The sequence below is a fragment of the Choloepus didactylus genome, chromosome 13, assembly GCF_015220235.1.
Source record: "Choloepus didactylus isolate mChoDid1 chromosome 13, mChoDid1.pri, whole genome shotgun sequence".
Classification (NCBI taxonomy): Eukaryota; Metazoa; Chordata; class Mammalia; order Pilosa; family Megalonychidae; genus Choloepus; species Choloepus didactylus.
Window position 1 is genome coordinate 66,056,800 of NC_051319.1, and position 13,506 is coordinate 66,070,305.

At 38.5% G+C, this 13,506-nt stretch overlaps 1 protein-coding gene and 1 pseudogene across 5 annotated transcripts in view; one reads left to right on the forward strand and one right to left on the reverse strand.

Moving 5' to 3' along the window:
- The first annotated feature begins 1,824 nt into the window (after positions 1-1,824).
- On the forward strand, positions 1,825-2,486 carry LOC119507736 (annotated as a pseudogene).
- Positions 2,487-5,690: 3,204 nt separating this feature from the next.
- The window catches only part of ZNF608 (zinc finger protein 608), a 125,267-nt gene continuing 117,451 nt past the window's right edge, over positions 5,691-13,506 (reverse strand). For 4 of the 5 annotated variants that reach the window (XM_037800824.1, XM_037800827.1, XM_037800822.1 and 1 more), the window contains 5 exons: positions 11,921-12,338; positions 11,176-11,348; positions 8,530-8,683; positions 7,049-7,130; positions 5,691-6,488 (listed from right to left, as the gene is read on the reverse strand). In XM_037800824.1, coding sequence (XP_037656752.1) covers positions 6,482-6,488; positions 7,049-7,130; positions 8,530-8,683; positions 11,176-11,348; positions 11,921-12,338 — 834 coding nt within the window. In that variant the 3' untranslated portion in view covers positions 5,691-6,481. Of the gene's footprint in view, positions 6,489-7,044; positions 7,131-8,529; positions 8,684-11,175; positions 11,349-11,920; positions 12,339-13,506 lie in introns of those variants that run through there. The other variant, XM_037800826.1, reaches the window with a different exon arrangement.

Consider the following 13,506-nt stretch of genomic DNA (forward strand, 5'->3'; position numbering starts at 1 on the left):
CAGGTGGGCAGGGCCAAGCTATAGCCTCATGGGGCTGTAAGGCTGGCCTCTGGCCTGCACACACCCACGGGCATTGTACCTTGGGCTCCTGATGGCCCTGGAGATCATTATTTCTTCCATATCTTCAAGTTGGGCATGCTTCCTTTCATTTTATTTTCAGTGTTTAAGTGGGAAAAAAATCTTTGCTGAAATGTATTGGATATCTGAGAATCTCCCAAAGTTTGTTCCTATATATCAAACCTTCTCTGTGGGAAGAAATCTGAGTTTAACCCTTACAACTTGCTAAGAATTACCGCTTTTTTCAGTTTCTCCATTTGAAAGCTTTCATTCCAGGGGAAAATAATACATATTTTAAAGGGCTAGTGTGAAACTTTAAAAACAACATATATAAAGCATATGTTCCCATTGGTGTTCTGTAAGCTGAATTCAGCCCTCAGACATGGTTTTTAAATGGAATTCATGTTCTCTCTATAAAAACTGCTGATTATTATGTTAAAATCATCCAACTTTCTTTAGAAAACTGGAAGGTCTGGTCCAGCTTTATTTGTGTTCATCAGAGCATCCCCATTATATTTTCATGGGGTTACAAGAAACTGTTGATGGCTTCCTTATTTTTAAAGCAACAAAGAAAGAACAAGAGAATTCAGCAATGCATCTGTGGGACAGGGACTAGACAGGAGATCTAAATTTCACATAACCAGTTCGTTGCCACAACTTGAAATCTGGGGGTGGGGGTGCTTACTGGCATCTGGTGGGTAGAGGCCAGGGGTGTCACTAAACATCCTACTATCCACATGACAGTCCCCACACAACAAGGAATTATTCAGTCAAAAATGTTAATAGCAAGGCCTTAAAGCCATACATGTCCCAGTAGTTTTAAATGATGAGCTTTATTGGCACCAAGTATGGCAGAGCAGCCTCTACATTCTCTCCTGATGGAAGAATTGAAAGTTGTGGAAAATGGTGACAGCTATTGGAACCAGACATAAAGACGGCATTGTCTTCAGGGTAGAAAAATTAGTCCTTTCTGCAAAGGAGAGGCTAAATCTGCTTGTAATTGTGCCTAAGAGTCTCCCCAAGTGCCTTTTTGTTGCTCAGATGTGGCCCTCTCTCTCTTTAGCTAAGCCAACTCGGCAGGTGAACTCGCTTCCTTCCCCCTCCCCCAACGTGGGGTCTGACTCCCCGGGGTGTAAATCTCCCTGGCAATGCAGGATATGACTCATGGGGATGAATCTGGACCTGACATCGTGGGATTGAGAACATCTTCTTGAACAAAAGGGGGATGCAAAATGAAACAAAATAAAGTTTCAGTGGCTGAGATTCCAAATGGAGTTGAGAGGTCACTCTGGTGGGCATTCTTATGCACTATATAGATAACCCTTTTAAGGTTTTAATGCATTGGAATAGCTAGAATACCTGAAACTATCAAACTGCAACCCAGTAGACTTGACTCTTGAAGATGATTGTATAGCAATGTAGCTTACAAGGGGTGACAATGTGATTCTGAAAGCCTTGTGGATCACACTCCCTTTATCCAGTGTATGGATGGATGAGTAGAAAAATGGGGACAAAAAACTAAATGAAAAATAAGGTGGGGGGGTGATTTGGGTTTCTTTTTTACTTTTATTTTTTACTCTTATTTTTACTTTTTCTGGTACAAGGAAAATGTTCAAAAAATAGATTGAGGTGATGAATGCACAATTATATGATGGTATAGTGAACAATTATATGATGGTATAGTGAACAACTGATTATACACTTTGGATGATTGTATAGTATGTGAATATATCTCAATAAAATTGAATTAAAAAATTAGTCCTTTCTAAACTTTATGAAGACAGTTCTAACAAATGACTTTTTAATGTTGATTGGCATGTTGGAATGGTGGTAGCAGGTTTGTTGGCAGATGCTCATTCTTTAGCAGACATAGCAAAAGAAGCTTCCAAGTTTAGATCTAACTTTGGCTATAATATTCCACTAAAACATCTTGCAGACAGTGTCCATGTATGTACCTGTGTATACACTCAACAGGTTAGACCTTTCGGCTGCAGTTTCATGTTAGTGTCTCATAGCATGAAGGACAGTGCACAACTCTACATGATTGATCTATCAGCTATTTCGCATGGCTACTGGGGCAAGGCCATTGGTAAAGAAAGGCAGGCTGCACAACAGAAATAGAAAAGCTTCAGATCAAAGAAATGACCTACTGTGATGTTGTTAAAGAGGTTGAAAAATAATGTACATAGTATGTCATAAAGTTAAGGACAAAGCTTTTGAACTAGAGGCAGCTGGGTTCATGAATTAACTAAAGGAAGACATGAAATTGTTCCAAAAGATGTAAGGGAAGAAGCAGAGAAATATGCTAAGGAATCTTTGAAGGAAAAGTTGAATCTGGTGATGATAATATGCAACATTTATATCTGCATCTATTCTCTAAACATCATAACCTGCAGGGCTATTGTTGGCACAGTTTTGTGTTTAAATGACTGCAGGTCATCAGCCACTGTTAAAACTTTGGAAAAACGTTTCAGGTTGGAACAGTTTTTCAAAAACAGATCCTACAACATGTGAGTGAAGAATATTTCTTTTTTTTCCCTTTATTATGGTGAGTAGGAGTGGATTTCAGGATCAATAAAAACCCTATTCTGTCACTTTTTACATTTGTTGATCTATAGAGTTCAAGTAATAGTACCCACCAGACTGCTTTTTTGTTAACAAATTAGAATATATGAGTGAAACAAATAAACAAACAAAAGTCAATGTGCTGAGGCTGAAAACCCATGCCTTAGAGGATGATTTAGTTAAGAAAAACAAAACAAAAACCCTCGCCAGAGGCACTGCTAATAGTCTGACTGGGGGCTTCACTCTTCTTTTCCTCTCCTAAAGTAAACCACTTTTATGACTCAGGCTTCTGCAGAGAGCAGGGTATGGATGACCATGGTTAGTGACAAAAGCAGTAAGGGTTTTGCCCGTTTTGTCTCTTTTTCAGTCAGGGTTGGAATGAAATGACCAGCAATTCTCATTTAAACTGCTGTTTTATCCTGTATCAATCAGTTATTCATTCTGGTTACGCACAGACACTTGGCCTGAAACCACACTAAATCTATTAAGTCCTGCCTTCTTACCACGGAAGTGTTAATGACCTGGACTGAACATCAGTGGCAAGTTTCTATGAAAAAGCCATCTAAGATCCTAATCTAGGAATAAATGGTTCTATATGGAGGCCATTACCTTGTTTTTAAAATTGTGTTCAGTGGAACTACACAGCTGTAAATAACTCTTCACTCCCATTTATCCGTGAAGTTAATTTGCACTGTATCAGCACTGCAGGCTTTTTGCATATGTTCAGGACAAGCTGATATGTGCAGGCCTGGAATGAATAATGTTTAGTAAAATCAATAAAGCCTATTATTAGTCACTAAGGGGACTGATTTTATGTCTATAAAAGTAAAACAATTAGAACCATATTAATGGCAGATTCATCATAGTAACTTAAGGGAGCCAAGTATGCCTGTCTTTTGGGAATCTTTAATTTACCATTCGGTACTACGTACTTAGCTAGAGAAATGGCACAAGAAATATAAACAAACTCTGACCTTTGGTGATCCATGTTGTCATCAGCAAAGACAACACTGTAACAGTAAGGGGAAGGAAAAAAAACTTCATTTAGTGATTAACATAAACCAGTCGCGGATAGTGTTCCATTAAAAACCTAGTGGTAAACCATTCAAATCGCATTGCGCATTTGGTCATATATCTCTCTGTATTTATCAACATTCTTGTTTATTACAGTAGCAGAGTTCAGTATGGTCTAACGCATCTACATATAACCCTATCTGTTTAGCAGCCTAACTAGAAATGATTAAAAGCCTCATGCCTAATAAGCATATATCCAGCCATTTTGTACCTGGAAGGTAAGACTGGCTTTAGCATGATTTAGAAGATCTATTACTAAAAGCAGAGAAGTCATCAGGAATTCTTGTGATTACCCAGCCACAACAGGAATCTGATGATTCAGTGGTGAAAGCACAAGACGGCCTTGTTCTCCCATGTTTCCACAACTAAGGAGTTGGTCAATTCAAGCAAGAACCCGAGTAGCATGTAGGCAATCATTAAACAACAGACATACTTTCAACCATATTGTGAACAGAGAAAACATGTTTAGCTGGTATAAGAGATCTCCAGTGAAATAACATCAAGTCTTCAAGGGTACATCAAGATGTGAAGTAAGAACCGAATAACTCTGATAGCTTAAAATAATGATGTAAAGCATGTGAAATACTCATATGTGTAAGAATAAATACCAAACTCAGTGCTTTTTGTAAAAGACAACATGGGTGAAGTTTAAAAGAAAATGAAATTAAAAATTAGGAGAAACATATCCTTCCATAGAAATCCATTAAGATTATGGAATAGACCTGTAGGACGAGCAGCAAATTCAACAATTGAAGGTGGTCTTTCAAAAGTAGTCAGAGGGAGCATTTCTTTTTGATTGCAAAATTCTATTCACTTATGAAGCAAAGGCCCCTAAGTGGGAGAATTAGCCAAATTTAGCCAATAAGACAAATCTGTCAACCTAAAGAACTTTTTAGTGTAAACCAAGTGGTGGAACTGTCATTAGCAATTGCAGTAAAATCATAAAAATTTACAGCTGGAATGAATCACTGAAATCAACTAGTATAAACTCAGCAGACATACTCCCAATGCATTGGCTTCTCCATCTGTCTGAACACTCTTCTCCCAGATAAGGTGCATGGACCCCTTCCTCACCTCCTTTAGCAAGGCCTTCCCTGACCATTCTATTTACATTTACAGATTCCCACATACATTCCCTATGCCCCTTCTCTTGCTTCATTTTCCTCCATAGCATTTATCAATCATCTAACATACTCTGTATTTCATCTTTATATTTTATTAAATGTTCACTCCATCCCCCTACTAGAAAACACAAACTGTATGGGAACAGGGATTTTTGTCTGCTTTGCTCATTGCTATACACTAGAACCTAGTACAGGGCCAGACATAAAGTAGGTGACCAGTAAGTATTTGTTGGAATGAATGAATGGATGGATGGATGGATGAAGCAGTTAATTCTGTACCTTTGGTGTAAAATGTTCTAGTAAACAAATTTAATGACAAATCAAATAAATGGCTAGCTGACTGACTTTTTACATGTTTTATCTACTGCTCAAATGTCACAAGATTTACTTCTTTGGGATATCACAGATACCTGTATCTACCAATTTGTAATGACACTAAGTTCCATGTTTGGATGTAAACATAGTAAATACTCTGTAAATATGTAAATAGCCACTGAAATAAATACACTATTTGGTTAAACGTGTATATAATATGAGAAAAGTTTATATCTGTTAAACACATCTTCCACATTGGACATGCATAATATTAAGAAAAGCTGCTTTAAAAATTAGGATCACTATCACCCAGCTAGAAATAACATGAGACAGACAAGAATTACAAAAAAAAAAAAAAAAAACCTTTTTTAATTCTGATTGCCAAATTATTTAAGGCAGGTATAAAAAAGGAAAGCATTCAATATACATTTTACATAAAATAAACTAGATTACAGCATAAAACAAGTAACCAGGCAATGGCATTAAAGTCTCTCTCTTCTAAAACTGGATAATTGTAAACATTAAAAAAAAAAAAAAAGAAAAGAAAAGGAAAGGAAAAAAAAGACTGCAGGACTATTCAAGTAATAGAACAATCACAGATGTCTCTGGTACGCAGGCTATTGGGTTATTTGCCATTCAAGATCATCAAAAAATGACACCTCATTATTCACAGATGCTCATTATTTCCCCAGTTTACTCTTTACATTATGTACAACACAGTTTTTGTGGTACTGGCAACCCCATGCCTTCCAAAGGTATATTTTCCACAATACACAAGTACAATGAAACAGTGACTACAGGAACATTTTACACTGATGCATCTTTAACAGGAGCCACCAAACAGACATCTAAATTGTACCAAAGTGTCATCATCACAGTTAGCCTTTTTGAGGGGCTTATGGGAAATATCTGAAGGGTATGCAAGGTTCAGGCACACTGATACATAACATTATTTATTTACAATTTAAAAGGAAAAGGAAAAGAAAATAAACAGCCTTTTGTAGCTAACACTTTTCAACATGACAAATACATTTTTTACTTCCTTTACTGAGTGGTTTGCGACTTGGCAGCAGACCCTGTGTGTGCGAGCCTGGTTACTGATACAAAAAGTAAAGAATATATATATATATGTATATATACATATATGTATACGTATATATATATAAAACAGAAGTTTAATTACAGCAACATTTGTTACTCTGTGATAAAATCTGTAATTTACAAAAATGAAATGACTTGTTTTTGCCTGCCATTAAGGCATTTCAAATTAACACCATGGAACTGATGTCTGTATAAAGCGCTTCCCATGTGATCCAGTCACATGACAACATACGTTTCCAACCTTGTTATTCTCTGCAAAAAAAAAAGAAAAGCTTAGCATAGGTTTCTATGAACATTACCACCAGATACACGAAAGCTGTAAGATTGATAGGTTTTTAATTCTATTCAACATGTGGCATTTAATTCCATAGAAGGGAAAAGTAAACAGGTAATAAAATACATTGTGAAAAATAAATTCTTTTCCTTTTTAAAACAATTTATAGGCTAATAAAAATATCAGAGAACAAACATTATCTTAAGCGTTATCAAAGTAAACGTCTCCATTTGCAAATTTATTTTAAAATGCAATAAAACAAAGAAAGTCATGGTGAATTATTTTACCAAAGCTGTGAGGATAATCTAAGAAAATCTCAATTGTTTCAAAAACTCATCAGCTGACTACTAATCCACATTACAGTTATGGAGTGAGGGTTGTGAACGATATGGATAAGTATCTTCATTACAACAATAAAAGACCGAGGAGCTAAATTTTTCATCTTAAAAGACTCTCCTTTGCTTCTCCCACTCACCCCTTTCTCCATTAAGATGTCTCTCTGTCTAGAAAACTAATGCAAAGTATAGAGCATATTTACCTTCTTTGTGCAGGAAACATTGCTGATGCAGATGCCTGGGCAGCCACCTGCTGAGAGGCAACGAGGGCAGCAGAGGTCAAGCCTAATGGGGGAAAAAATGCAGGGTTTCTGTGACATTTAAGAAAGATATGAGTACAGACCCAGTGGTGAAGGGCTGTGGACCCAACAGCAGAATATGCCCTTTCCTAAACACACACTTGGAATGTTTCATGCAGCAAGGATGGCGTATAAACTGCTTGGTCTAACCAGTATGTATCCGTTTATCGAACACACTGCAGTTTTCTTAATAGCCATTCAAAGAGAATATAGCATTCCATCTCTTGGGCTCTGCATGGTGCAAATGGTTTGCATGCATTCCTGAATAGGAAGCTCAGGAGACATAATAGGTACCAGGTAACAATAGGAATCAGATGTCATAGTGAATTATAGAAGCGACATGCTATTTGCTTAGGAGACAATACTTTCATAATAACTTTTATCACTTTAACATTTTTCCCAGTGATTGAACATAATGCATCCCATAAGGTACATGGAATCAGCCAATCAAATTTAGAAACAGACTCAAGTTTAACCCTGGAAGAGAGAGGTAGCAGCCCGAGAATGTAATAGCTCCAAACGGCATGAAGTTGCCTACTAGAAAATTCCTTTCAATTCAATAGAAAACAGTACTGGGGAAAAAAGAGAGGAAATAAATGCAAACCTAGGAAAGATTACTCTGTTCTTTCAGGTCTTTTATTTGGATATATTTTCTCTTTCCAGAGGCAACTTAAAATGTACTATCTTACACATATTATTTACATATAGATGCCCTGTGTTACAAATAACCCATTATTTCTCTCAGAATTTCTTCACAGATGCTCTCTTTTAACCACTAGTAGACAGGGGAAGAGGCAGCTTGGCAAGATTCTAACAAGTGGCAGTCATGACGCTAGTGGTCTCGATAGTGCCACCACTACCAGGAAACAGAGCTGGGACAAGTGGTTCATGCTCAACTAACACACCAGGAACTAAAGTTTATGGCTTTAAAAAAGGCTTCTCTTTCTCAACCATCATATTTAGTGGAGGAGTCACAGCACTGAAGAGCTGTGAAGAGTCCTTAAATTTGGTTACAACCAAATCATGACCATACAGACCTGATCATGTTACCCCCAATACTTTCATAGAAAAAGCAGCATAAGTGGCCTGGAGAAATCAGAATTAGTAATTTCACCAGGCTCCCACCGTCCCTCCCTTTCTTCTGCAATTCCTCTGAAGTACATTTCTGATCTTCTGTTTGTTATGTTCAGTGCCACGAATACCAGCCACCATGCTCAGCTTGTGAGAGAAGAGTAAACTGCTGGTAACACTGACCTGTGACAATTATTAAGTGGTAGCCATTTCATGTCTCAATAGAACACAAAGATGAGGGAAGAGGAGGCAGATTTAGCAAGTGTTCTCCTGAGTGGAAGGAACAAAGGCAGAGTAACAATAGAGCTGCTGACCTTGAAAAGGGTCGTATTGACCGGGGATTAGTGGGTAGCCCATGCCAACGTGGGTGTGGTGATGTGTGTGCAGGTGCCGCTGGCCAAAGGGGGAGTGGCGGTCCCTTTCCCTCTCGGCTTCCCGTTCCCGCTCAGCTGTGGCCTTTTCCACGGGCTGCAAGAGAAAAGATCCCCCTCCTTAATCATCTAAGAAACAACCAGTAAGAGTACTAAACCACCATTGTCAATGTTGTGTTCATAATTAAAAAGTGGATCATGAATAGGTAAGATTCTTTATTAACTGAAGATAATTTCAAAAGGCATACAATAATTCCTGTTGGAATTGAAGCCAACACTAAAGATTGCCCCTCCCAAAGTGAATCGAGTGGCCCCAGTGCTTTCCTCAAAGGCCTGAAAATGAGGGGACTTCTCCCGGTCATCACTAGTAATTGCAGAATCTACCAGATTGCTTCCCAGAAACAATCTTTACATATGGATAAAGTAGTTTTTGGGATTTCTTTAGGGTCAAGTTTTCTAATCACACTTTCACATTATGAAAAATGTAATTCTGTGAGGAGAACCGTCTTGTGGTTTTAAATTTATCAGTGTTCCTTTTTTCCCCCCCATTGAAGATATACATCTCGGTACTATATAAAGCATAAGAAACTAATGCCATTCACAAGAAATGCCTCAGGAGGTATTTTGCGATCTTTTAAATGTTTGGAAACATAAGCTTCAAGTCTCACAAATCACAACTTGGTTAAGGATTGAGTGTTTCCTATACATTTCTACTCATTAGAACTTAAACATTTTTTCATTCAAGTTCTCTTTTTTTATCTGGAAAAAAAAATCTCTGCCCAGGAGCACTCACTAAAACTGACTCACAGGTCACCATTTCCATTTTATCTACAGAGTCTCCGATGGACTCACTCACATCCCAGATCCTGCATTTAAATTTATTCCACTCTTCTCTTTTCTAATCCAGAACCATCACATCCTTTCTTTATTCTCTCTTCCTAACAGTCTTGTAGGCCTAGCAGCTGCCCCAGGGGTGGAAGGAGGTGGTGGGCAGCAGAGCCATCTTTCCCTCTTCCACAAAGATACAACGTTTGCATTACATCAGCAAAGTTACAAGGGATGTGATAATGAGTCAAGGCCAAAAAACAGCAGATGCAGCCATTACTCCTTAGCCAAACGACTCCTTCTCACGGATGAACCTCACACTGTGCAAGAGTTAAATGGTTACCTGAATAAAACTACCAGACATTGCATGTCATGGACCTTTGGTATTACTCACAATGAGCCCCAACCCAAGAATGTTAAACATGGGACAAGGGTGAGCAGAAGGAGTTGAACATTCAAATTTCTCTGACAGAAGTCAGGTGAACATAATAGATGAGCAATGCAGGCTGGGTAGGTTTTCTTTCCATAAATGCTCACATTGGTGGGGAGCATGATGGGCTGCCAAGATAGGGCTACTTGCTCCCATCAATTCTTACCATGTGATTTTGAACATTTTCCATTGTCCTAAGAAAAAGAGGGCATTTGAATCTGCATGTGAAGCCTCTGATTTTTAAAAGCTGTGTCAAAAGATTTAAAAAAAAAAAAAAAAAAACCTCAGTTTGTTCAATAGGTCAATAGTCTGTGACCTCTGAACTACTTAGTCACAGGATGCTGTTGTTATCTTCTAATTTCTAAGTGTTTTATCAAAAATATTTTGCATCTTAGCCACTGTGGAAAAGTTGGGCCATTTTTCAAAAAAGTTAAAAATAGAATTACCATAGGATCTGGCAATGCTACTTCTAGGCATATACCCAAAAGAATTGAAAACAGGGACTCAAACAGGTACTTATTCACCAATGTTCACAGCGGCATTAATTCACAATAGCCAAAAAGTGGAAACCACCCATGTCCACCAACAGATGAATGACTAAACAAAATACAGTATGTACACACAATGGACTATTATCCAACTATAGAAAGGAAGGAAGTACTAATACACGCTACAACCATGGATGAATCATGAAAACATTAAGCTGAGTGAAATAAGCCACATACATAAGTTCAAGTATCATATAATTTCACTTATAAGCAATATTTAGAATAGGCAAATTCACAAGAGACAGAAAATAGATTACAGGTTACCAGGTGCCAGGGAGGGGGATGGGAAGTTATTGCTTAATGGGAACAGAATTTCTATTTGGTGAGATGAGATTTCTTTTCAGTAATGATGGTGGTGATGATGGCACAACACTGTGAATGTAACAAGTAACACTGAATTGTCCATTTCAAAATGATTAAAATGATAAGTTTCAGATTATATATAGAGAGAGTAAATGAACAGAATAAATTCCAAATATATATTGTACCAAATGCTGGTTTCCATGAATTTAAATTTCCACCTAATAAGCACCCTCCTGGGTATGTGAGCTATACTGATGTTGCCATAGAAAAGCTTGCTACCACACATGCTTTAACAATCTTTTCCCCCTCATGTGTGAAAGCATCTTACTTTAGAACACTCCATTCTTTATGTATTAAGATAAAACAGCATCCTGAAATCACAGCTGGGCTCCAAAACCATTTATATTTCAAGACGGTTCTCTAGCTTGTCCCCTTTTCTCCCCCAAAGATAACTCTTTTAAATCACAACAAAAAGGAGCTTACAGCAGGAGACTTGCTGCGGTACTGGTTGGCATGCTGTTGGAGCAAATCCAATGCTTTAGATTCAGTGGCTGTTTTTGTGTTGATGCTAGGGCTGGTATTGACTTTCTCTGCCTCTTCTCTCCCCGACATCTTCCCATAAACAGGATAATGAAATCCTGGAGAGAGATAGGCCCCTGCAGATAAACAACAAATGCCATATCAAGTTATGGGCTACATCTTTAAAAAAAAAAGTCATTTGGATTATGTGAATTTGGAGTAAGAGTCACATATTTGAAAATAGGGGTTACATTAAGAATGGGCTATATCATTGTTAAATTGCACCTAGGTTCTCTGATTTTCTTTCCCAGTTAATTCATCCTGATGAACGGAGGTTATAAACAGAATTGAGCTTACAGCCATTTCATACATTTATGTGTCTGCTAAAGTGAAAGGAATAGTAAACATAATGATTATGACAGTAAGTGCTTAGAATAGTTTCATAGGTAATAAAGTACCTGTCAGTCTTACAGCTATGGCAGACCATCAGAGACTATGGAAATGAGTCCTAGCCGAGGACTCGATAGTTGGTTTAAAAAAAAAAAAAAAAAGACCTTTTATCAGTTTCAGCTTTGGGACTCTTGGCAGCATAAAAACAAGGAAAACAAATGTGTCACTCTTGAAGTTTCCAGTTTAGCCTGCGTTTCTAATAGCTGATGTTTTTACAAAGCCTATTCCCTCCAATATAGTTAGAACCCACAACACGTACCAGGGTAGCTGTGCATGAGGACGGGCGAGACAGCCCTATATGCAGGGTGGCTGGGGTCATACATCTGTGGGTATGGATAAGCATGCAAGTACTGTATGTACGACTGATGCTGACTCATGGGTGAGGAGACAGCCACTCTGGCTCCCCGAGAGTCCTTCCAGTTGACAGGAGTCTTTCGATCGTCATTTTTCAGCTTGTTTTCTTCCACCAATTGAGAATCAAGACGCTTAGCCTCTTTGGGCTCTTCTTTGATGCTTGTTAATGATACAGGGAGGCCAGACACACCACTTTCTTTGTTAGGAGTTTTCCTTGGACTGTCCTCTTTTAATTTTTTCTCTCTATCAAGTTCTTCTGACTTTTGCTGGTCCAAGTACTTGGGTTGGTATATGTAATGATGCCATGTCCTTGAATCTGGATCCTAATGGAAAAACACACTTGTTATAATGTTTCAAGTTTTAAGAAAAACCCATCCATCATCATGACGGCACTATTACTATTATTCCTACCAGTGAGTTAACATTTATGTGCGTGCTAGGCACTGTGCTGATAGCTTTACTTCCTTTTCTCACAAAGTAACAGTGTCGGAGGTAGGCCTTAGTATCGATCCCTTTCAGAGAAGAGGAAATCAAAGCTTTTAAAGTTCAAGCAATATTGGGGAGGGTCACACTGGTGGGCAGCTGTGGAGCTGGACTTCAGACTCAGGTTGGCCAGAATTTAGAGCTGGGTCCTTACTTCATTTCCCAGCATTAAATAGTAGCCTCAGACATATCAATCCAAGCCTCATTTTCCTTTTTAATATCTTACTTAGGTACACAGAAGTCTTAAAAACTCAAACCCAAGCTAATGACAGTAAATTTAAGTAATTATTATAGCTTTTAACATCAAGGAGAGAAAAACTTTGGGTTTCCTAATACATTTTCTTCACCTACTGCAGCGGAGGCTTAATATATTGGCTCACTTTTCATTATGTGCTAACATCTTAATCAAAACAAGATTTCAAATTAATAGCACACATTATGGCTTTTCTGTTAGAAAACAGAGCCATCATTAAGCCATAAAAATTATGTAGTTCTACTACATCCCTGTGAAGCAACAGCCTGATTCAGGCCAGTGGAATTGGGGGAACTCAGGGTCCTAAATGGCCTTTGAGATGCCCAGACCACTCAACACTGGAGATTCAGGTCCTGAGCGAACACTCAGAGATGGGTCTCAGTCAACATGGCAGAAATATGTGTGAGGAGTGAATTTCATTGCTCTGATTCACTGGAGACTATCTAAGCATGTGGGTACTTGGGAATACCACAATCAACGCTCATGGGGCTACAGTGCACTGGGATGTCTGAACCGTGACACAAAGCACCGGCACGTGTGTGGTTGCACGGTGACTGATTTCCAGGTGTGCCCGCATTCCACCCCAGGCTGGCCGACCACATGAGCCTGGGGTGGCTGCTGAGGCCCATCCACTCCAACCTCCTCGATCTCCTCACAAAGGCTCAGCACTGAGCTCCACTCTGGGGCATTTTGTTTATAGTGCAAAACAGAAATCTAGGCATCTCAGACCCCAAGTGAAAGACATTGGAGCCCCA